Raw genomic sequence first — 22,272 nt, forward strand, 5'->3', positions numbered from 1 at the left:
GCAATTCTTGGGGATCAATTGACTCGTAGCTATTTTAAGTCATGATGCCTGAGGCATAAATGACTAAGCGGGGCATCAATTGAGATGATATCACGAGCATCAAGAAGTCATTTTCAGCGAGATACCGAGTCTAAATTGGAAAATACCCAGCTGCGCACAAATCCATCATGTCTGCCCAACGAGTATGTATTCCAGAGCCTGTATCTCAATCTCACATGCACTCGCCAAGATGTTATACTTGTGCTAACCGAAACATGCTACGAAGATTGCATACAAAGTCCACGGCACAGTTCAAGGCAAGCATCTGCCCATGTGATGTTTCTGATATACTCTGCGTGCATTCATATTAACATCAAGCTTACAGGCGTCGGATACCGGTATGTCTATACTTAGCTATACGGCCCCAATTCAATACGCCACATGTGCTAACGCTGACCAGTGACTTTACACAAAAGCGCGCCGCTGAATTCGGCCTCAAGGGCTGGGTGAAGAACACCACTGACGGGCTGGTTTGTCTGCCGCTTTCTTTTTCTTCTCATTTTCTTATCCCGAGCCATTATCGCCATCAATAACTACACGCCCTCCCCCAACTGCATTGCACAGCCGACAGATACTAAAAATTCACAGGTCGAAGGAGAAGCCCAAGGCGATCAAGACTCCGTACAGAAACTCATCCAGGAACTCGGCAAGGGGTCTCGTCTTGCACATGTGACAAAGCTGCAGAAGAAGGACATCACGCCTGAGGAAGGGGAGAGTCACTATGCTGTGAGACGGACGTCGGATTCGGTGGTTAATTTTGAATAGCTTTGATGTTCGAGTGGGGCCTGTATATCATTCCGTGAAATGATCAATGAAGTGTATGACCAAGTGTGGGCATGTTCGTATAGTTACGAGTAGGTGTGTTAGAAAACTAGCATATACGAGGCGTTGTTGTACGTGATAAGGCATATCCGATGATGCAATACCGAAGCCCGTAATCGCTGTCAAAAGAAACCGGTGTCTTCACAAGCATCAAAACAACCATTTAGAATGCCATTGTATCTACGCTGAACGCCGACTTATTTTCACCCCGAACTGACTCATATCTTCTCACCCCGATCCAACCCGAGCAAAGTCACATGGCCACCCGCCCAGTTGGTCCTGGCCCTGGTAAAAATACCGTAACAGTCCGTAATCCCGTGACAATCGCGACAAAACGCCGAACACAAAATCCCCCATTTACCACGGCAGGAACATAATGGGGAGGAAATCCAGGACGCTTCCAGTTCGTATGAAGATCAGTATACAATCTTGATATGGGAATGAGGTAGTTGGGCGCTGTTTATGGGGGCAGAGAGGCTGTGGGATTAAGGTGGGAATATGACGTTCGTTGTAAGTTCGCCGTAAGTTCTGGATTTTCGAATTCGATCCCGGTTTTTCTTCTCCCAAAGGGGAACCAAACCAACCGGGATTTGGTATACGGTCAGCCAAATATGGTGAATTGGTAGGGGATGACTGAGAAGATTTTTCAGGATTCGCCTTTGACATTCCGGTTTTTGCCTTCTTGTGTAGATATAAATGGACCCGGTCTGGGTAGTTGTAGCATGATTCTCGCATCAAGCATCAGATCTTAAGATTTCCTTACTACACCTTGCATACTTATTAACATGATGAATTCGTTAACGGCAACAGCGCCTATTCGAATTGCCTCATTCCCCAAGCCATACCTTCGTCTTGCTGTCCGGAGCTATACAAATGCTGCCGCCACAACGGGGTTACGATATGCTCCATTGGCAGCCAAAAAGGCCCAGCAACAGACACACGGAAAGAAAGGCATCTCGTCCACACCATACAAGACCCAGGAGTATTTTCCTCCACCAAAGGCATCTCATATTCAGGAGGTAGATTCCTCATGGTCGCACCCAGTGTAAGTTCTTATGCCTCTGCTGTAACAGATAATGAACGTATGCTAACATCTCAGATACACGTATGACCAGATGAACAAGGTTACCGTTGCCCATCGGGAAGCCAAAGACTGGGCCGATTGGGTGGCGCTCGGAACCGTCCGTCTCCTGCGATGGGGAATGGACTTGGTAACTGGATATCGGCATCCCGGGCTGGGCGAAGAGAACCTCCCCAAATTCAAAATGACTGAGAGAAAGTGGCTCACGCGGTTTGTCTTCCTGGAAAGTGTTGCTGGTGTTCCGGGAATGGTGGGAGGCATGTTGAGACACTTGAGGAGTCTGCGACGCATGAAGAGAGATAACGGATGGTGAGTCTTCTGTCTACCCGAATCAGTAGTGAGAGACATTCTAACCCGCGCAGGATCGAAACCCTGCTCGAAGAAGCACACAATGAACGGATGCACCTTCTCACATTCCTGAAACTCGCGGAACCCGGCATGTTCATGCGCCTGATGGTCCTCGGCGCCCAAGGCGTCTTCTTCAACGGGTTCTTCATCTCCTACCTCATCTCCCCACGCATCTGCCACCGATTCGTCGGCTACCTCGAAGAAGAAGCCGTCGTCACATACTCCCGAGCCGTTAAAGAGATCGAGACGGGAGCACTTCCGGATTGGGCGCAGATGGAGGCACCCGAAATTGCGGTCCAATATTGGAAAATGCCCGAGGGCCACCGCACCATGCGGGACCTGTTACTGTATGTGCGGGCCGACGAGGCCAAGCACAGGGAGGTGAACCATACACTGGGGAACCTCAACCAGGGAGCGGATCCGAACCCGTACACGTCGACGTATAAGGATCCCAGCAAAGCGCATCCGAGCAAAGGGATTGATAAGTTGAAGCCGACCGGATGGGAGAGAGAGGAGGTTATTTAGATACTAATTTGGGTGCCCATTTGTATAGTAGATGGCGTTTTTATTGGAGTGGTTCTTGTGGATTCAGCGGATATCACGGAGTTATGGGTCGCATTAGTGGTCAATGTCATTAGCATCTCCCCTTGTCCTTTCTCGGTTGTTTTGCTTCCTCTACTTTACCTCAATCCTCGTTTCAGGCTAATTTCCAATTAGTCACCGTACTGAAATGCATATCTTCTATCTGTGTGATATCGTGACTGGTATTCGATATACGAGCCAGTTGCCCGCCGCGGCTCAGTAGACATGCTCATTGGAATATTAAGAAAAACCCCAGCAACGTCCTTCTTAATGGCCACACGGGGAGGTCATTTTGACTTGGTTAAGACATGTCTCAAGATGGGGATGGGCAGCAATGACCAAACTGAAGAGGGACTTCGAGAAGCATTGGAACGGGGTCATTGTGATACCGTCGAGCTGTTGCTGGATGAAGAAACCGACTCAGTGACCTTAACTACGCAAATTCCATCTCTTATATTGCGTGCAGCAGCGGGCGGAAACCTTGCAATGGCCAATGTCTTTCTCGCAAAGCAGGAAGTAAATCCGACTGCCAAAAGAGGCACTTGGGTCTGTAGTCTCGAATGGGAAGGTTGAAGCTGCTGGGGCCTTTCTGAACAGCGGGACCGATCCGCATCGCGTGACTGAGAATGGCCAGATATTCCTACATACTGCCGTATTGGTAGAGATCAAAACACGGTGAAGCTGCTGATGGAGCAAGAGGCGGAAATTGATTTCAAGGACCGATATGGCCGGGCAGCTTTGTTTTATGCAATGCAATGGCGACAATTATCTATCGCACAGCTTTTCCTGCAGGGCGGAGCTGACCCTAACACAACAGAATATAACTGCGCAATGCTAATTCTGCATACCCCGGATATCCTGCAACTTCCCCCAGATCTGGAAGTCCGCAATGCCAGCAACGATATTGCCTACCAAACGCCGTTGTTTCTTCTGCTGGAAATGGAGACGACGACCTGGTCAAGCTACTGCTGAAGCACGGTACGAATGCAGACTACGAAGACAGGTTTGGGGAGAGGCCCATCTGTTGGGCAGCCAGGAAAGGATACGAAGCAATTGTGAATATGCTTTACGACAGAGGCGCAGATGCAAATTGTTACAGAAATTCGAGCCAATCACCACTGCTCTGGGCATTTCGAACACACAATGCTAGCCTCAGAAACAAGCTAGAAAGAGGTAGGGGTCCAGGGGCATGGCATTACAATGCCGTAAGAGATATGGAAGCAGTGGTGAGTTTATTGCTTCAGTATGACGCGGATCCAAACATCACACATGGTAAAGGGCGAACAATATTGCCCATGGCAGTGAAATATGAATTCAATTCGAAGGAGCCAGTGGCGCAGCTATTGAAGGCGGGAAGCAATCCAAATATGAAGGATGAATATGGTCGCACGCCCTTGATGGGCGCCGAGGTTCGAAAAATGGAACAAGTTGTGGCAGCACTGCTTGAAGCCCAAAGTCTTGACCGAGATGCAACTGATGTCTTTGGTCGCACAGCACTCATAGAGGCCACTAAGATATGCAACCTTCGTCTTGTAAAATTTTTATCCTAAGACTACCCATGGCTCTTTCAATATACTTTTCCGACGTCGACAATGAATCCGAGAAAGATGACCTCATCTGCGATATCTGTGGGGCTTGGACTTCATACAAAGATGCTTACCACTGCTCGATCTGCGACAATGGTAACTTTGACAATTGCGAGGAGTGCAAGGAATGGGGTGCGATATGTCTGAATGACACGCATGAGATGATAAATCAATAAAGATAATGTCCAGAGGGAGGATATTAACTAGGCATTGACTGGACAGGTGTCTTGTACTATTTTGATTATGGTGGTTCTGTGGGTTCGTCGGATGTCACGGAGTTAGGTCTAGGAGCTTGTACACTAGTTATGCATGACATTAGCATCTCTTCTCCCGATCACGATGCATTCTGATAAGTTTTTAATAAGGATGATGCATTTTGGTAGAATACACAGAGATGATCACGGGATGATCCGCACTCGAAATCCGACGGAACGCGGGGCAATTCAGGTACCGGTACACTAGGATTAAAAAGGAAAAGTGTCAACGCGTACCATACAGGTAGATTTGGGTGATACTTCACCATGATACGTGAATAACACTATCAGGGGTTACGTAGCAGCACTACTACGTACAGAACACGGAGCACTGCTGTCATTGAAGCCCATTATTACCGTTCTATTAATATTTAATTAGGCCCCAAGGCAAGGCGTTTTGCACCGGCCCCTCGGCCCATCATCATACTCGACCCGCATCTTCCCCCCTTTTAGTTAGTGTACTCCGTAGAGGAACTCACTTTTTTTCTTTCTCTTTCCCCCTTTCGAACCTCTTTCAATTGATCATCCTCAGTCATCTCTTATCCCTATTACTATTGGTATTATTACCTATATAGCCTGACTCGCTCGGTATTACTGCTCCATATAACCTAAACGGCTGCCGAAATTTGCCGTGGGTTCGTTATATTACGCTTTTGATTATTGTTCTTGTACCACCACCGCGACTTATCACCAGCACACGACATTCGATACACCTGCTGGTGACAGTACTCGCACTCAGCTTCTCAAGTCGACTTCATCGAGCAAGCACAATGGACGAGTCTACTGATACAGAGCCCTTCCCGGTCCTCGCGAGGCCTGGATCACCCTCACCCGACATCCTCCCCACGCCCGCTATCTCGTCTTGCCCGTCTCCAGATCGCACCTTTTCCACCGTTTCGTCGCATTCGGCCTATTCGGCCTCGTCTGCTACCTCCGCCGTCTCCGTCGGATCCAGGAGACGCGGGTATATCCGTCCCCAGGGAGCCGAATTCGCCGACTCCGCCAAACACCGCGAGAGTGTCATGAGCTTGGGCAGTATCGCTCACTTGCAGTATTATTTCGCTCGAACTGGATTGCTGGATGGCAAAGGTGGACAAGCGCGCGAATTCAAAAAGAAGAAGAAGTCGCCCGATGATACGCCCAAGTTGTTGTTGACGCCCAATGCCCGATATATTCCTGATGATTTGTCGGAGAGTCCCACCGACGACGAATCTTTCGAACCGACCGAGGATGGTTTCGACGACGATGGCGAAGTCATGCTCCCGCCAACCGTGAGCACATATAGTATCAAAACCTACCATATCCCGCCCCCACCCGATCTACCAGCCTTGCGGAAAGATCTCCTGGATGCGGTGCAAAGGGCAGAGAGAGAGATTGAAGATATTGGGTCGCAGAAAAAACCTCCTCCCGGTTTCAACCCTCCACGGATCAGTCTCTCCCCCGATGTAGACTCAGAGGATGAATCACGCCAGGAGCCTCCGTTTCCAAGACCACAAGCGTGGCATGAAATTCAAGGAATGCGCATCTTGGATGTGGTCACTCTTGCGATCCGGGCCGCTAGGATTTACTATACCGCCCACGAGCGCCCAGAACTACTAGCAACGGTCAAGAGCGAACGAGAAATTCGACAAGCGCTGTTCCATGTTCTCGAGCTTCTCAAGCGTTGGGCCTCTCGCAACTTCTCCGGTGGACTGCGCGAGGACGAGCGTACAGCAATCATGGGTTGGATGTCTGATGTCCGCACCATGCTGGCCCGAGAGCGTGAGCTAGAAGACGCGGAAACCAAAGAACGTGAAGGCTGGACTTGGGCTCATGGCGACTGGACCGGTAGGGAAGGGGAGCGCGAAGAAGCCTTCCTCCGCAGTTTGATGGGCACGGACACTCCGTTGCCGACTTGGACTTCGACCGACGGCGCCTCCCTCCCGACACCCTTGTTGGAACGACTCCGCGACGGACGTGACCTCGTCCGCATGCACAACCGGGCCATCAAGAAATCGAAACGTCCTTTCTGCGAGATTAAGTCTTATCACCAAGACATTGGCAAGCCGTACCGCTGTGCCGAGAACCTGCGCTTCTGGCTCAAGGCAGCAGAAATCCGATTCGAGACGAAGTTGGAAATGGACGTCATGGGCGTCGTGTACGGCAGCAGTGACGAAGCATGGAAACAATTCAACTCGACCCTGCTTTCATGGTGCAAAGTCGTCCGGGAGGAACTGACGCGCGACTGGTGGCCACCATCAGGCGAGAACGTTACCACTACGGTATATCCGAACTAATTTGCATGACATGTTATTTTGATTTCCGTTTGATGCGCCTTGAAAGAGGCGGGTCTCTTTTTTTCTTTGTCACTTTGTTCCTGCTTACGCATTTATTTATGTATCCCTTCGTCCAGCATGTTTGACAGGCTGTCCTCTTAGATACCCTCACCCCTTACTTTTACCTTCTACAACTTTATATTCTCATCTGCTAAACGGGCAGCGCATGTATATAGTATAGTCTTTTACTTCTTCTGGCCAGCCTTCTTCCATCCGATCAGGGGGTCCGGTTGTACAAATGGATGGAATATGGATTTGAATGTTTCGCGATTTGGGATGTCTATGCTGAATTTAGGTTTGCAATTCATCAATCTCAAACTGATTCTATATATTAGAGAACAGCTGTCGGGTAGGGCTGGGTCAAAGTAAATCGATCACTCTGAATGTGTCCCGCGTAGTATGTACCAACTACGGTACGTTCAGAGACAATGTCGGTCCTAATTTCGACATCATGGACCTAAGCTCCCGCAAACCCAATTGACAACCCGCGCCACGGCATGTATTAGAATCTTAGACAGCCACTTGTCAGGAACAAAATGCAACGAAACAAAAAGAGAAGCGTTTGAGATTGAAAGCAGAATATCGGACACGTGCATAGCCATGGTTTGGGCAGGCGGTGTCCCATGTACCCCTGTAATTTAAGGTACGGTAATACAAGTATACAGCTCCCAAAAGGGAAAGACACCAAATACGACTCCGGACTAGTACCAGAGATGAATGAGGCATCAATCCGAAAGCGAGAGACAAAAAGAAACAAAGGCAAATAGATAGTTTGCCAATAACGTCCGGTTAGCTGCACTGTACAGAGTACTCTGTAGAATACGCCGGCGGACACGCCGTTTATAGTGGAGTTCAAAAGTAACGCCCGCCGATTTTCCTCCCTCATTAGCTAGTCCCTCTCTCTCTTCTCCCCTGCTCTGCTCTTTCTTTTCTCTTTCTCCCTCTTGTTTGTTTTTTCAATAATTCCCCTCGCTGGTCAGGCAATAATTCGTTCCCGCTTATCATGTAGCCCGACTTTCTCTCTTTTCCTATTCTGGCATACTAGTTATCTGCATTTCGACCTGACGACAGGGATCGACCACCGCCTTTACCGGCTGACGTCTACTGAAAGGGGGAGCAAAGAGACTATCAGCAAGTGAGAATACTTGCAGAAGACAAGCTGAAGACACTGCGAAAGAAAAGTGAAAGCAAACAATATATCGGACGGCACAGCCAACATTCCTCAGTCTGCCCTGTTGTTGGTCCATCCAGCCAGGGTGGCCGTGTCGCGTCCCGGTAATACCTACCTCGGAATACATACTACTCTTGCAGCAGCGACACATACCACATTCCCTTCTGATAAACAGACTCTTTTTGCGAAACGATAATACCCATGTCCATGCGTGCTCTCTTCTCCGGGTCGACTTCCTCCCCTGCGACCGCCAAAACGCCCCCTCCTCCGCCTCCTCCTATTCCCACCTCCTCTGCCAATACCACCACCGTCGCTGCTGCCGCAGTGACTCCGACTGCCAACACTTTCTCGCCGGGGTCTTCGCCGTCGACGCCCGCCGTATCAATATCCTCCCCAGACGACTCCTTTCCTCGCCGCATAAAGTCCAAATCATCCTTGCGCAGTATCCGGAGTCTTGGGAGCAGTCATCACGACGACGAACAACCACAACAACAACAACAGCCCTGGGATAGTCCCGAGCAGACCCCTGCCAGTCTTGATAAGACGCTTGTCCGCCCGTCCTTTCTCCGACGTTTATCCCCGGGGTTGGCTGCGCGTGTGAAACAGTTGGACGGGAGTAACAAGTCGGCAACCTCGTCTCGCAACAGCCCTAGCACCATCGGTCGGATTCCGCAAGAGCACATTAAGGAGCTGGACAGTCTGCACCAGAACTTGTCGGTGAAGATCGAGAGAAGGGGACGAGCGTGGCCCGGTAGTCCCGCTAATCAGAATAATCAGAATAATCATAATCATAATAAGGGGAAAAAGAGTACATCCAGCTTAGGTGATTCGTTGATGGAAGACCCTGTGCACGAACCAGAATCGACAGAAGCAGTTTTTTCAGAACACGCAGAATCGCTTCCACAGCCGCGCCCTCGTCTTCTAGCGGCACGATCCGAACCATCAGAGGAAACACATCCGTCAGTCGCTGACGAGGCTGAACACGACCCGCCTGCGGCCATGGCTGTGGCTGAGCCTCTTCCGGAACCTGTGGCCCCAGAACCAGAAGCAAATGGCTCTAACGAGGAACAGACTGATTTCGAAAAGTACATCCAGAGTACTAGCGAAAATGAGACGAAACCTGCCCCTCCGGCTCCTTCCAGAGACTCCCCCGCCCCATCATCGAGCGCCTCATCGAATACGCAGTCATACTTCAACCCCCATGGCCTTCATCGCACGGAATCGATATACTCGTTTTCGCGAGCCTCCTTTAGTAACCAACTTTCCCAACTTACTTCGATTAGTCTACCGCAGCCATCGACCCTCGAGACCACTATCATGCAAATACCTAATGCCCCCAAGGCTGTCCGGGCTTTGACAGGAGCATCGGAGCAGATTCAAATCTGGATCAGGAAGGCGTCTGACGTGCTGAGTGGCATGGATGCTGAGGATGACGTGGAGTGGGCGGCTGCTGGCGGCCGAGAGGGACTGGATGGCGTGGACAATGCCATCAAGCGGTTTGAAGGCTTGGTGAAAATCTATGTCAAGGCTATTGAGGAGGTGCAGTTACGGGAAGATATCAACGACGTCGACCCACAGGGTCTGAAGACCATCGTCACGCAAATGGACACCATCCTGCAGAGCTGGGCACAGATCAAATCACGACTCAAGGGCGTCAAGGAACAGGTCGAGCTGGCGATGGAATGGGAGGAGCTGTGGAGTACCGTGCTGGGCGATGTAGGCATGGAGGTTGAGAACCTGAGCCGACTGATTTTCGAAATGGAGGAGAAGCGGCACTGGACTATGTCCGGGGCTGATCAGGAATCTCACGGTGGTCTGGACATCAACGAATTAGAGACTATTGTGGAGGAGACGCCGTCTGGGGGTAACATGGCCAACAACAAACGGTTCAGTACTGGTCCGATTTATGCGGCACCACCGACCTTGGATACGCCTCTTATTCAAACGCCCCAAGATGACACCAACCATTCCAACCTTATGGCTCTCTTTGCACGAATGCAACCGCTGCGCGCCTCCTTGGACTTTCTGCCAATGAGAATGTCCATGTTCCAATCACGAGCGGAGAGGATCTTTCCTAGTGCTTGTGAGGAGTTGGAGGAACGGCGAAACCAGCTGGAGAACAGCTACAAGGTCTTGGAGGCAGACGCGGAAGCCGTACGGAAGGAGCTCAGTGAGGATCGATGGATTTTGGTGTTCCGCAACGCCGGTAACCAGGCGCAGAAGATGTTTGAGTCTGTTGAGCGGAGCATTGCCAAACTCCAGGAGGGCTTGGAGGCAGGTGCGCCAGCGAACAACCCGGCTGGGCTGACGAAACGCATTGAGAACTACGAGGCTAAGAAGCTACACTACGTGTCGGCCATTGAGCGTGTCACTACTATCGTGCAAAAGGGTGTTAGCGATCGACTTACGGTGAACGGCGAGACTTTGAGGCTGTTGTCTGATATGAAAGCGAGAACCGATGCGCTGAAAGCAAGCATCAAGGTTATGGACGCCACATTGGAGGACATCAATTTCGTCAAAACGCAGCAATTGCGTGACTCCATCTCGAGCATCGTCACCATGGACAGCCCGGCTACAAATAGCATCCCTGATACCACACCGGGTAGCTCGCCTGCATCGTCTGTAGTGCTTTCCGGAAGTGCTACTACACCTATGGGCTCCTCCAGCCGACGTGGTAGCTCAGTAGGCAGCGTAGCCCGGACAACCATGTCCAAGGTTCGACGAATGTCCGGTCTGCCACAGCCCGCGCCTACTACGGCGGGTAAGAAAACCGCCATCCCCAAGCCCTCGCTCGCGGCGCCCCAGCCTAATGTCGCCGCTACGCCTACTCCTGCGTCGCGAAGGCAATCGCTCCGTCCCACTCCATCTCCCTTGAACAACCGTCCGCGCTGGACCAGCAGTACCAACACTAGAGACTTGGACGTCGGGCATACCTACAAGCCCTTTTCTAGCAACAACCCTGCTAATCGCAAATCCTCCGCTCCAACAGGTCGCACCTCGCGGCCTTCTTCGACTATTCCATTCAGTCCTTCTCGTCGGGATTTCTCTGCCTCTCCTGCACCACCTCGCTCTGTGAGCCGCTTTTCGTCCAGATTCTCGCGCAGTCCCGCACGCGCTGAATCTCCTACCCCACGCTCCATTCTCGATCCACCTCCCTACAGCAAACTCCGGAAACCCTCTGGTCAATCAGAGGCCGAATATGTTAACGCGCCTCGCAACAGGCAGAGCTTCGCCGGCTCGTTCTCGCGGAGTGTCTCGCGCGATCCTGGCGCAACCAGACTTAGCAGCCCGACCAAAGGTAACCGACCGGGTACGTCCCTCGGCCATTCAGGGAACCGACGGATCAGTTTACTTCCGTTGCCTACGCCGCGCAGCGGTCGTGATAGTGCCGCGGGGTCGCGGAGTAGACTGGAGCAACGGCCGCCGTGGCGGTAACTTTACTTTCTTCTTCTTGGCCGCATTGCCGTGGTTTTTGAACTTGTACTATCCCCTCTTGACTCTTGATTTGTTATGCATTTTGCATGTGATAGTCCGGTGTTTGTTTATTGTCATTGTTTATTTCGTTGAGGGACAGAGACCGGTTCACTTGATTCCCCATTTGCATTGTTGGTTAGCGTTGATTGTTATTGTTATTGATATATTGTATTCTACTGGGACTGTCTTCAATATATTGATTATTCATAGAACTACGCTATATACAAGGGATAACTTGGCTAAACCAACTCCCGCCCAATAATCAACGCATCGACCAATTCCTCGCTGTTAGCAAGTCGTGCACACCCGGGGACTCGCCCGATAACCTTGAACCCGAGTTTTTCCCAGATTTTGACGGAGGCGGTATTGTTTTCGAAGACGAGGTTGAAGACGGAGTATTTGTAGCCCTACACTCGTTAATGCCCCGCGTAATTGGGAATAGACAGGATAGGGGAGTGGGCGTACCAACTTCGGTGCATACTCCAGATATGTCTCGCCCATAACAATCCCAACACCCTTATTCCTGGCCGCATTGGTCGTCAGGAACCCCGCATTACACACATGTGAGCATCGTCCTATTACCAACCCATTAGCCTCATCAACACTCAACTAGAATACCAGGGGCAAAGGACATACCAGGATAATTCGGCTTAATATAGAACGTCCCCAAGCACTCCCTCTTCCAATCCCTCCCCTCCCTAATCTTCCCCTCCTCACCCAGCAGCGCAACAACAGCGAATGTCCCAAACCAATACCCCGCAAACTTTTCCAGCTCCATGGGCTCTTCCATCGGATATGTCGCCCCGCGCTCGATCTCCGCTGAGAACTCGGCGTGCAGATACTTGATTAGATCGGCTGGGAGGCAGTCAGGGCCGTTGGTGATGGGGTAGAGGGTTACGGGGGCGTTGCTGGCTTTGGGGAGGGTTGTTTGGCGGGGTTTTAGGAGGGGGGCTTGTTTGAGGGCTGTTGCGGGTGGGGGGATGTGGTTTTGGGGGTCTTCTAGGAGGGCGGGCATTTTGTTTTCTTTCTGGTGTGAATTGAAAGACTGGGAAGAGTTGAAACTGTTCTGGGATTGAAGATTGGGAGGGAAATGGTATTGGGGGAAAGGAAGAGTTTACATTTGCCATCCGAGGGGTTTATCGCCTTATCTTATCGGGGTTAGTCAGGATATATGTAGCTTGTAGGGCGTGGTTTAGGTTGGTTATTGTGGGGAATGAAAGGTGTAGAATTTGGGAGAAATTTCTTTATCTACTCTGTAAGCATGATACAGTGTAGTGCTTGTTTTGTACATGGTGATGTACAAGTATGTACCTTTTATATGGTGCAGTGAATGTATGTACGGAGGTGTATGCGGGGAAGCACTTGTATGGATTTGTAGTCTACACCCAACATCCTTAATTCCAGACCCAGACCAAATAGCCTCTCAGTTATACCACAACCATGTCTGAAAAACAAGGGTTGCTTCCTCCTCCTCCTCCTCCTCCTCCTCCATCACCCCCCTCAAACCCATCCACCAAAATCTCCCCCTACGTCCAAAACCTCCTCTCCGCACCTCCGTCCTACCTCTCCCAGCTCCCAAACCAGTCTCCAATGCCCCCGCCCCGACAGGCCCGTATTTCTTTTACGGCACTTTATCCGATCTTACCTTACTCGCCGAGATCCTTGGCCTAGATGAGGAGCCGATACTCTGGCCTGCGTGTATCGAGGGGTACGAGTGTAAGTTGTGGGGGCAGTATCCGGCTTTGCTGGATGTGCAGGAACCTAGTTCCGGGCCTGCGAGCGTTATCGAAGGCGCGGCGTATCGAGTGCAGACTGTGAAAGACGGAGCGAGACTTGCGGAGTATGAGACGGGGAGTTATCGTGCTAAGGCTTGTGTTATTAGATATACTGATGGACAGGAACCCAAGGAGGAAATGGGACATGCTTTTAAGTTTGTGGGGGATGAGAGGGAGATTAGTGAGGGGGAGTTTGATATGAGAGTCTGGCTGCGGATGATGGGGAGGAGAGGTGCTGTGGAGAGGTTGGATGAGAAGAGGGTTGGTGGTACTGGTACTGGTAGTGGGTGATTGAGCTCGTGACTTTCACGATAATATTCTGGACTGGAGATGGGAAGGCGGGATTTGCGCCTGATTACTAGCTACATATCCCCACCTCGTGCTCTAATGGTTTCACTGCTGTTGCAAGTTATTGAATGGTCCTGAAAATAGCTGTAGATTGACAGTAAATGAACATATGGGTATCATAATACAATATAGATGAAAGTTTCTCGCGCAGCCCGTTGCGCATGCCCCGATTAAAGAAAAGCGCCACACCTTGAATCCTCATGCACCTTATAACACCCCAACCCACACATTCGCACATGACAATTCCGACACCGTATCTTCCCCCAATACCCACATATACAACAGAAAAACCGTGGCGCCTTCTTCGTCACCGGCGGCCCAGCGCGTGCGGCGTTGTAGCTTAGCGGTGGTTCGGACAAAAGTGCCTGCATTATACGCTCTGAGGGTGCGGATGGGATACGTGAGCGGAGGAGGGGGTCGTTGTCGTACTCGGAGGGGATAAGCCGTTGCTTTTTCGCGGGAGGTTCTGTTTCTGTGTCTGCGATAGGTTCGGCGGGTGTGTCTGGTTTCGGTGTCTCTGCTGGTGTTTCTGACTGCTGAGGTTGTTGTTGCTGCTGCTGCTGCTGCTCGGTGGCGGAGGATTGTTTTCGTTGTTTTGCTGTAGACTCTGCCTTTGGCGTCGTCATAGGCGTTGAACTTCTTCGCGCAGATGGTTTCGTCATTTTGCTGCTGACACTAAGACGCGGAGGCGCGCTGCTGGCCGTAGTCTGCGCGGTCTGCGACAAATGCGCCTCTTCATCATCAAGGTGATTCCGAAACGTCTTCTGAGATTGTAAAATCCGCCTCGTATTCGTCGTCGTTTTCCCTCTCGTGCCTAACACGGTCAGCCAGCCCATCACAAAAAGAGCCCAACTCCCTACCATCCGAGTAAACCTACCTCTCCCCGCCGGCTCCTTCTGCTTCACCGGAATAGGAATTTGCACATCCCTATGATTCTCACGATCCAACTCCGCCAAATGTCTTATAATCGCATTATTCTCCCTCGACGAGAGATCACCACGACCACCTGGATCCCGAATCCCGCGCTTTCTGCCGATCGCCGGTGTGATGGCTGCTTTCGCTGGGTCAAAGCCTCGATCCGGGACGTAGGTCCATCCTGGTGTGATGTGGCTTGTTGAGTTTGGGAGGAGTTCTATGTGATACATTGTGATCTGTGCTATCGGATGAAGAGTCGTTGGTCGTCTGAGGCGTCGGGATGATAGACAGGAACCGCGAAGAAAATTGCTTAGTAAGCACTCCGCGTCAGGTGTTGTTTGTGCTGTTTGCAACCCGGGGAAATGACGCAGTTGCCGGGAGCTTCAGGGAGGTTTTTACGTGCTGCATTGAGCTGTTGCTGGACATATTAGGGGCCGTTGATTGAAAAATATGCTGGTATTGAGCTGGTTATCAAATAGGAACATTATCGCTTCAACAATTCACGAATTTAGACAGACAGAGTAGCGCGTTGGTTGAGCCTCAGTGAGCTCGGTTAAAACAGGAGGAAAATGAGAATCGAAACAAAACAGAAGAAAACGAGATAAAATTAAAGTCGAATAGTTATACAAATCACTTTTTCTTTTGCAGTCCGTCCATCTTGGTTTCGAGCTCCACAATGTAGGACTGGAGCTGTTGCGTGGCCAATTGGAGTGCCTGTGTTTCAAAGCGCGGGGGCACTGGTTAGTCTTGCTTGCACTCCGACAAAGGGGTTTGGGTAATGCTTTAGATGTGAGAAGAATTAAAAAGAGAAGCCGTCCGTACTCCAAAAGACAGGGCATCCTCTCTCAGGGTAGGGAGAGTGCGAGAAAGCACTTCCCCGGAGGAACAAGGAAAGGGGAGAACATACATAAATATCTTCCGACAGCATCTCATTAGCCGTCCGATACTCTTGCAAGATGTAATAATAAACAAGCGTTCCAGCAGTCACAGACCCAGCAAGGAAGCCCAGCACCCTGTACGACCGTTAGCATCTAATCGAGCAACCAATAGAATATGCCAAAGTTCGAGCATAGAATAGAAAAGCTTACCCCCCGCGGAAAGCTCCAACAGGCTTTTTAGCCGGCAGTGTCGAGCCCGTATTCTTAAGAGCTGGGGAGGTCGAGAAGTACCGCGCTGGAGTTGGCGCAGTCACGGGCTTTGCTGCGTTCCGCAACAGCGAAAGGATTGGTGTGCGAGGGAGCATGTTGGAACTGAGCATAAATAATTATGATTTGAATATACGTAAATAGAAAGGAAATCCTTCCTGAAGGAACTTACGGGTTGAGAGGTTGGAAGTGAAGTCAAGAAGTATGTAGTTCTTGGAATGGAGTGACGTTGGTTGATTTTCGAGCGCTCGGTTGGCCGGGTAAATCCTGGGCCATCCATGGGTCTTTTATCCGCTTGTCAGACCACAACAGCATAGCATGTGATATATCTTTTTCATTGGAAGCCAAGTATGTACAGCATAAGCAATATCATTGAAAGGTTCTATATATACTAGAGAATAGGCACGGAAGAAGAGATCTAGGTCGCAACGCCCAAACGCCATACATAGTCAAGCACATGCAGCCAAGAATCTAACTACATCCCTCAAACTCTCGGACCGCAGAGAATACCATTTTAATTCGCCATGGTACTCTCGTTAAACAAATCCGCCAGCAGATCGTCGCGACAAACATCCAGATCTGGACTGCTCATGCCATAAGTACTTTCAAACGCATGAATGCTTAGCCGGTCAAAGAAAGGTCGCAGCACACGTTCTACAATCTCATCCTTTGCTGTCTCCCGGATCCAGTCCGATGTCAGCCAGGGTTGTCGCGTTCCATTGTTGAACTCAGTAGCGTCCACGGGCGAGGTTGGGGATGATGCGCTTTGAGCACTCAGACTCTGGGAAACCTCGTCGGCGAGAGCGATGGGTTCCCAGCGTTCCGGAGGATAGACCGCGTCGATTGTGTCGGTTACGAAGAGCCATTCCAAAAGTTGGAAATCGTCGGGGGCGAGGACTAACATTGTGTCCAGGAGCTTGCAGGCCTGTAGCATCGAGTAGGGATTGTAAAGCTCTTGGTTCTGTCCCGCCGGCACTGCAGAAAGGGCCTCTTGAAGTTCAGTGTTGATCAACGGCCAGAATGGAATCAACGTCGTAGTTGATGTCTTAAGCGCCAACGCACGGAGTACCATGAAGATCTCTGCCCTTGTCGCAGAAGAAGGTGACGACGAGCTAGTGGCAGCGAGAAGGTCCTCTAGCTTGTGAAGAAGCCCAGGTAGCTCACCAGCGAAATAATCATCATTAGCGCACAAAATGAGCAAAGCGGTCCTGCGGAGGTTCAGCTGGGCTTTTCGATCAGCTTCCAGTCGAGCAGCCGATGCTCCCACACCAAACATGAGGCCCGCAGTACTAGGCGGAGGAAGACGAGCCAGCAGTTCAGAAATTCGATCCTTGTCCGCGATCACCCACTGCCGCAGGAGATTCATCCAGCCATCTTTGACCAAGTCTACCTGGGAACTGAAAAATCGATGGTCGTTAAAGGCATCCGCTATGTCCTTTTTCCATGACTTGGCTGCGGCTGGAACCTTGGCGATGTGTTGGAGCAAGATCAATACACTGCGATTCACGTTATTGGGAAACAACCGTGAACGCAAGATTGGCCCGATGACATTGCTGGATATGCCTGTCGTAGCCGTGCTGATCCGGTCTGGGTCGCCCAAGGTCGTTGTAAACGCAGGCATTGAAATGGCAAGGATACTCAGCATGTCATCCGGTCCGACATTCGTGGCTGAAATGCCATCGTAATCCCGCGATATCTTTCTGGTATGACCCGAATCAGACGAGAATGGCTTGCTCGTGAATACTGCTGTAAGAAGGCGTAGCAATACATCCTATCAACAAACGTTAATAGCCACAAAATGGCACCATCCAAGTGAAGACTTACCCCGAGTTCCTTTCTCATCCTCCGGTTGTCGCCAAAGTTCGTGTTCTCCAGTTTGGTCCCAAGAATAGCCGCGAACTCAACCAAGCGCGGGAGAATCTGCCTGTGAGGGAATGGATTGCTGAGTACATCCCGCAAAAAGGTAGTGCAATCCGCCCAAATCTCGTCCAATACATCGTCATCGAGCGACCTGGCATAAGTGACCATGAATGCCGCGAGGTCATTTTCGGTGATATTAGACGCCAATGCAGATTTACGGCTCGGGTCCAATGCATTTGGATTCGTTCGCGTATATATCGCATTGAAGATGGCAGGAATGGCTATCTTTGGTCGGGAACCGTCCAGCGTGTGAAGCAAATCAAAGATAAGCGATGAATTGCCGGCGTCGGATTTGGTCCACATTTCCACAAGCGTTTCCAGGCATTCAAGTGCTTCTGCTGTGAAGAGATGCTCAAGAATTCGCCGCGACCGGTTTCTCATCCGCAAGGACGTGTACTGAAAGGACGCCATGGACTCGGAGTCGTGAGGTGGACCGTTTCGTTCGCTCGCGCCCCAAGACCAGATGGAGAAACACAAGCGAACGGCATCCTGGAAGCACAAGAGTACAGTAAGTCTGTTATTCGCGGCGCTTGTACGTGTCTGGCTTGCATCTGATGTAAACACTCCAGAGACCATGTTTCCGAAGAATCCTTGGGATGCGTCTGGGCTCTTAGTTATTGGAGGATGGGACTCTTCTACAAGTAACCGATCATGAGCTGCTCCGATACACGTTTCAAGACCAGTCAACAGTGCGATCGTCACATGCTCAGCCCGATCTTCCGGCCAATTCTCGGTTTGCTTGAAGGCAACTTGCAAGTTCTCGTAGGAAGACTTGATCTCCTTGCAGAAACACTCTACCAACTTCATGAGAATATGGAACATAGAGCTGGAGTAGAGCGGAACGAGCACTTCGCAAAGAAGCAATATCCACTTATCCAAAATCTCCCGAGAATTTGGAGAGCTGATTCCTTTCAGAAGACACTCCATAAGCTGTTCAGGAGGCTGGGGCAAAGCCGGAGCCGAGTGTCCTTTATCCGCCTTGTCACTGGTAAACGACAATAGCGAAGGACTCGTTAGGCGATCTCGTGAGTTTGTTCTCTGATGCTTTGGCCTCGGAGGGGGTAGTGGTAGGTATGCCTGAGCAAATCGAACCTTCAATGCCGCAAGCAAAGCATCAATAATCGCTCCTTGAACCACGACACTGCCCCCTCTTTCCAGCACAAGGACAAGTTGTTCAACAAGGAAAGTGTCAACACCCGAGTCGGCCAAATTTTCAGCACCAGGACCCAAAAGAAGCTGGCGCATGACGGAAAGGGAGGTTTGTTGTAGTCGTACTTCCTCAGCATTCGGCTGTGAACCCGATGGTCTTTGTCCCCCAACGACCTTAAGGGTAGCATTGAAAATTGTCGAATGGACATTCTTGCCTTCGGTATATTCCTCTGATGACGCGTTGTTGTTCTTGTCATCTAGCGTGTGATGAAGAAGAGTCATCCATGCATTGGGAGAAAGGGCAGATATGATCTCTGAGATGGTTTGGATGAGATAATTGCACTCCTTGTAGTCATCCGCGGAGACGGCGAGATTCTGTCCTTCAATCGCGTTGTGCGCTGCCCGCAAGAAGAGTGCATCGAGTTTTGAGATAACTATACGGAAGACCCTAGAGATGATCTATCAGTAAATTGAGATCGCCATTTTACCAAGGGGACAACTCACTTGTGTATAGATGGCAGATCGTGAAGCCACATCTGAACCGCCTGGGAAGCTTCACTTGCACCCTGGGAAAGCAAATCTAAAATGATGAAGAGAGGCCGCTCCAGTATTGACGAATGATAGGAGAAAGAAGACTTCCCCACATCATTGACCTGCTTCGGAGGGAGTTCGTACGTGCCATGGTGACTATGGTTCCAGAGTACAAAATATCGTCCAGCCTGCTCTTCTGACGATACGTGGTAGGACAGCGACTGTAATGAACCAATCATCAGCGATGTTATCGACGCCTCGACTAGATGATCCTGCCATGAGACTGAATGGAGGTGCCAAAGACAGCGAACTGCTTCGACGTGGAACTTGGGACTCGATGGCGACAGGAAACGCCAAAGCTGCGTGACGAGAATCGGAATCAAATCTGAGATATCCTCGTAGCTGACATAATATCCAGGTGAGTGGATGAAATATAAACTTGTCAATGCCGATGTGACCGAAGAAACAATGGAGAAGGACGCTGGAGTTGCTCCATCCTGGTTCATCTGCATCCTGTTGCAAACTGCCAGATAGAACCGCCTGTCGCGAAGGACACGCGACTTGGGGACCTTTTTCAAGAGAGCTATAAGAAGATTCACTCTTTCCTGGATTGGGAAAATGTTTTCATGGCTCTCCAGAGAGGATATGGCTAACTCATGGGCTTCTCGAACGATGAGTTCACTCATTTGCTTGGGGAGGAAAGGCAGCTGCGGAAGATCCAGACTATTTTTGCTCTTGTCGTAGAATGCGTGTATCCGATTCAATATATCCTCGTGTCCAGCACCGGAAGTTTGTTTTGCATTTGAGACCCTCCTCTCGTGGGATGATTTGTTCAGAAAAGCCCGTTCTATAAGTAGCCCTACCAGGTTGTTGATTGTCCTGATCAGTAAGCTCGATGTAGATTGTCGTTGACTACGAGTCATGGGGCGATTTCCAGGCAATGCTGACAACTGGTTCATCTTTACCAGGACAGAGAGTGCCAGCAGAGGAACGTGGACAAGGACCATGTCTTCTTCCCGCACATTGAAGTTTTCCAATATGAAGTTTGCGAGCTTCAGGTTGGCCAAGGCCTTATCTTGCTGGTTCTCCAGATCGCCCGCTTTCCAATCGACAAGCTCAAGGAGTTCAGAGAAGATGGCGCCACTTTCGACCCCATCAAAGAACGCGCTAGCACTGCGGAAGACTTCGTCAAAGTGTCCTTTGGGCGCTGTTGTTTCGAAAGCCTGCACATTCTTCATGATAGGAAGGAAAACTGTGGGAACAATGTATCCACCCACTTCCCAACGGTCCATCAACGAGAGTGACATTCGGAAAGGCCTTGACCGTTCAGATGGTGAACGCAGGTCTTTTTCAATCATCCCCAAAAGGCCTTTGACCAGAGACTGCAGTCCAAATCGATTGAAGTATTCGGACTGGGTGATCTCGCGGCTATCAGGGACTTGCTTAGGGTTATCTGATATTGAATTGCGACCTTCGAATGACAACCGCTCATTTGCAGGCTCTGGCCCTAGAAGCCAGGCCCATAATCTCCGATTCAAACTCATATCACGCCGAGCGACAACGCCCACGGCTGCAATTATCAATCGCTGGAGATCGTCTTTCGTAATCCGCGACTGTAAGACTGGTGAGCTTAATGGAAGGTGAGTCACCAACAGGTCGAGGAAGTTTCTTTGGACGAGAACTTGATCATCAGACAAGCCGGATGCGAAACATCGAATCAGCAAGCCGGGTTCCGGGTGGATGACAGAATTAGCTGCGGCGAGCATGTCCGGGGACATGTCAACGGAATCCCCCGTTTCCGCCACACTGGGCCTGCGGCCAGTGACGCCTAGTTTGGGTAAATAACGGTTTAAATAGGCCAGAACACCGGACCGTCTGCTGGGGCTGGTGATCGATGCGAGGAAAAGACATTGCCAAAAATACTGGCCGTTGACTCCTGTCTCTGCTTCAGATTTTTGCGTATCCATCTGGCCAGCAACATCGCGGAATTTGTTGATAAGCCGTAACGTGGGGTCGAAGTCGTCACTTGTTTCCTCCTCGAGTCCCGGCAGGAGGGCCAACAAGATTGCCTTCAACGCCGGTCGAATCGCCCATGGTTCAAGCGGGCACATGTATGTCTCCACCAAAGAAAGGAACAATGGTCGAACGGTAAGTGAGGCGAACGTTAAGGTGGGCGCGATGCCTGGTAGGTACAGAGGTAGGTCGTGCGACAAGCCTTCGGACTGGTTTTGAGACGGAATATATCAGTAAAGGACCCTTTTCGTCATTTCCAGGAAGTTCCCACCTTTATCAGCCCAAATACATATGTGTATACTTCGAGCGCCTTCTGGTGTACGCCAGACGGTAGGGTCGGGTTCAAGCATTGGGAGAGCCGCTTCGATACCAACACCTTGTGAGGGACAACCGGTAGTTCAGGAGGGTGTGCTTGCAGCGCCTGAAGATCGAATATCATAAGCGATGCCCAAATCTTCCAATTTATCGAGTCTCACCTTCAAAAGGCGACTGAGGAACGAGATGTAATCTGCCCATTCCTGCAACGCTGTATCGAACAGCGACAGGGCCCGTTCGACGCTGGACGCATAACGGCGGTAGTTCTTGTTTTTCTTCAAGTCATCTGGAGACACATAAGACTGTTAGTTCCTCACTATCAAAACCACCCATATAACCACAACAACCAAGCGTGGGCAGCTGTTCGCATACCTTCCTTTCCTCGTAGTCGGGAGCGCGTAAGAGAGCTGTCGGAGCTGGCAGGAGAAATCGACCTCGGGAACGCGCTCGGATCAAGGCTCATGGTGCCAAACTCGAATTGTTAGTGAA

At 50.5% G+C, this 22,272-nt stretch overlaps 10 protein-coding genes across 10 annotated transcripts; 6 read left to right on the forward strand and 4 right to left on the reverse strand.

Annotated features, from left to right (window-relative positions):
• Positions 1-84: 84 nt before the first annotated feature.
• Positions 85-804, forward strand: ACHE_80389S (acylphosphatase; the record flags this gene model as incomplete). Its single annotated transcript, XM_043283755.1, has 3 exons — positions 85-377; positions 440-509; positions 628-804. The coding sequence occupies 3 exons, from the start codon at positions 85-87 to the stop codon at positions 802-804; spliced, it is 540 nt and encodes a 179-aa protein (XP_043141002.1).
• Positions 805-1,646: 842 nt separating this feature from the next.
• AOX1_6 (alternative oxidase) lies at positions 1,647-2,815 on the forward strand (the record flags this gene model as incomplete). The annotated part of the gene is made up of 3 exons (XM_043283756.1): positions 1,647-1,906; positions 1,961-2,251; positions 2,305-2,815. The coding sequence occupies 3 exons, from the start codon at positions 1,647-1,649 to the stop codon at positions 2,813-2,815; spliced, it is 1,062 nt and encodes a 353-aa protein (XP_043141003.1).
• Positions 2,816-3,097: 282 nt separating this feature from the next.
• Positions 3,098-3,445, forward strand: ACHE_80391S (uncharacterized protein; the record flags this gene model as incomplete). The annotated part of the gene is made up of 1 exon (XM_043283757.1): positions 3,098-3,445. The coding sequence occupies one exon, from the start codon at positions 3,098-3,100 to the stop codon at positions 3,443-3,445; it is 348 nt and encodes a 115-aa protein (XP_043141004.1).
• Positions 3,446-5,482: 2,037 nt separating this feature from the next.
• ACHE_80392S (uncharacterized protein) lies at positions 5,483-6,988 on the forward strand (the record flags this gene model as incomplete). The annotated part of the gene is made up of 1 exon (XM_043283758.1): positions 5,483-6,988. One exon carries the CDS (start codon positions 5,483-5,485, stop codon positions 6,986-6,988), a length of 1,506 nt encoding a protein of 501 aa, XP_043141005.1.
• A 1,411-nt stretch (positions 6,989-8,399) lies between these two features.
• On the forward strand, positions 8,400-11,633 carry ACHE_80393S (KAR9 family protein; the record flags this gene model as incomplete). Its single annotated transcript, XM_043283759.1, has 2 exons — positions 8,400-8,915; positions 8,976-11,633. 2 exons carry the CDS (start codon positions 8,400-8,402, stop codon positions 11,631-11,633), a joined length of 3,174 nt encoding a protein of 1,057 aa, XP_043141006.1.
• A 278-nt stretch (positions 11,634-11,911) lies between these two features.
• ACHE_80394A (GNAT family N-acetyltransferase) lies at positions 11,912-12,687 on the reverse strand (the record flags this gene model as incomplete). The annotated part of the gene is made up of 3 exons (XM_043283760.1): positions 11,912-12,079; positions 12,138-12,247; positions 12,309-12,687. 3 exons carry the CDS (start codon positions 12,685-12,687, stop codon positions 11,912-11,914), a joined length of 657 nt encoding a protein of 218 aa, XP_043141007.1.
• A 425-nt stretch (positions 12,688-13,112) lies between these two features.
• ACHE_80395S (uncharacterized protein) lies at positions 13,113-13,738 on the forward strand (the record flags this gene model as incomplete). Its single annotated transcript, XM_043283761.1, has 2 exons — positions 13,113-13,284; positions 13,344-13,738. The coding sequence occupies 2 exons, from the start codon at positions 13,113-13,115 to the stop codon at positions 13,736-13,738; spliced, it is 567 nt and encodes a 188-aa protein (XP_043141008.1).
• A 227-nt stretch (positions 13,739-13,965) lies between these two features.
• On the reverse strand, positions 13,966-14,940 carry ACHE_80396A (putative HIT finger domain protein; the record flags this gene model as incomplete). The annotated part of the gene is made up of 2 exons (XM_043283762.1): positions 13,966-14,609; positions 14,673-14,940. The coding sequence occupies 2 exons, from the start codon at positions 14,938-14,940 to the stop codon at positions 13,966-13,968; spliced, it is 912 nt and encodes a 303-aa protein (XP_043141009.1).
• Positions 14,941-15,509: 569 nt separating this feature from the next.
• Positions 15,510-15,953, reverse strand: ACHE_80397A (uncharacterized protein; the record flags this gene model as incomplete). Its single annotated transcript, XM_043283763.1, has 2 exons — positions 15,510-15,723; positions 15,799-15,953. 2 exons carry the CDS (start codon positions 15,951-15,953, stop codon positions 15,510-15,512), a joined length of 369 nt encoding a protein of 122 aa, XP_043141010.1.
• A 416-nt stretch (positions 15,954-16,369) lies between these two features.
• Positions 16,370-22,246, reverse strand: DOP1 (cellular morphogenesis regulator DopA; the record flags this gene model as incomplete). Its single annotated transcript, XM_043283765.1, has 6 exons — positions 16,370-17,626; positions 17,680-19,372; positions 19,429-21,677; positions 21,740-21,889; positions 21,945-22,069; positions 22,156-22,246. 6 exons carry the CDS (start codon positions 22,244-22,246, stop codon positions 16,370-16,372), a joined length of 5,565 nt encoding a protein of 1,854 aa, XP_043141011.1.
• Positions 22,247-22,272: the final 26 nt, after the last annotated feature.

The sequence above is a fragment of the Aspergillus chevalieri genome, chromosome 8 (assembly GCF_016861735.1).
Source record: "Aspergillus chevalieri M1 DNA, chromosome 8, nearly complete sequence".
NCBI lineage: Eukaryota > Fungi > Ascomycota > Eurotiomycetes > Eurotiales > Aspergillaceae > Aspergillus > Aspergillus chevalieri.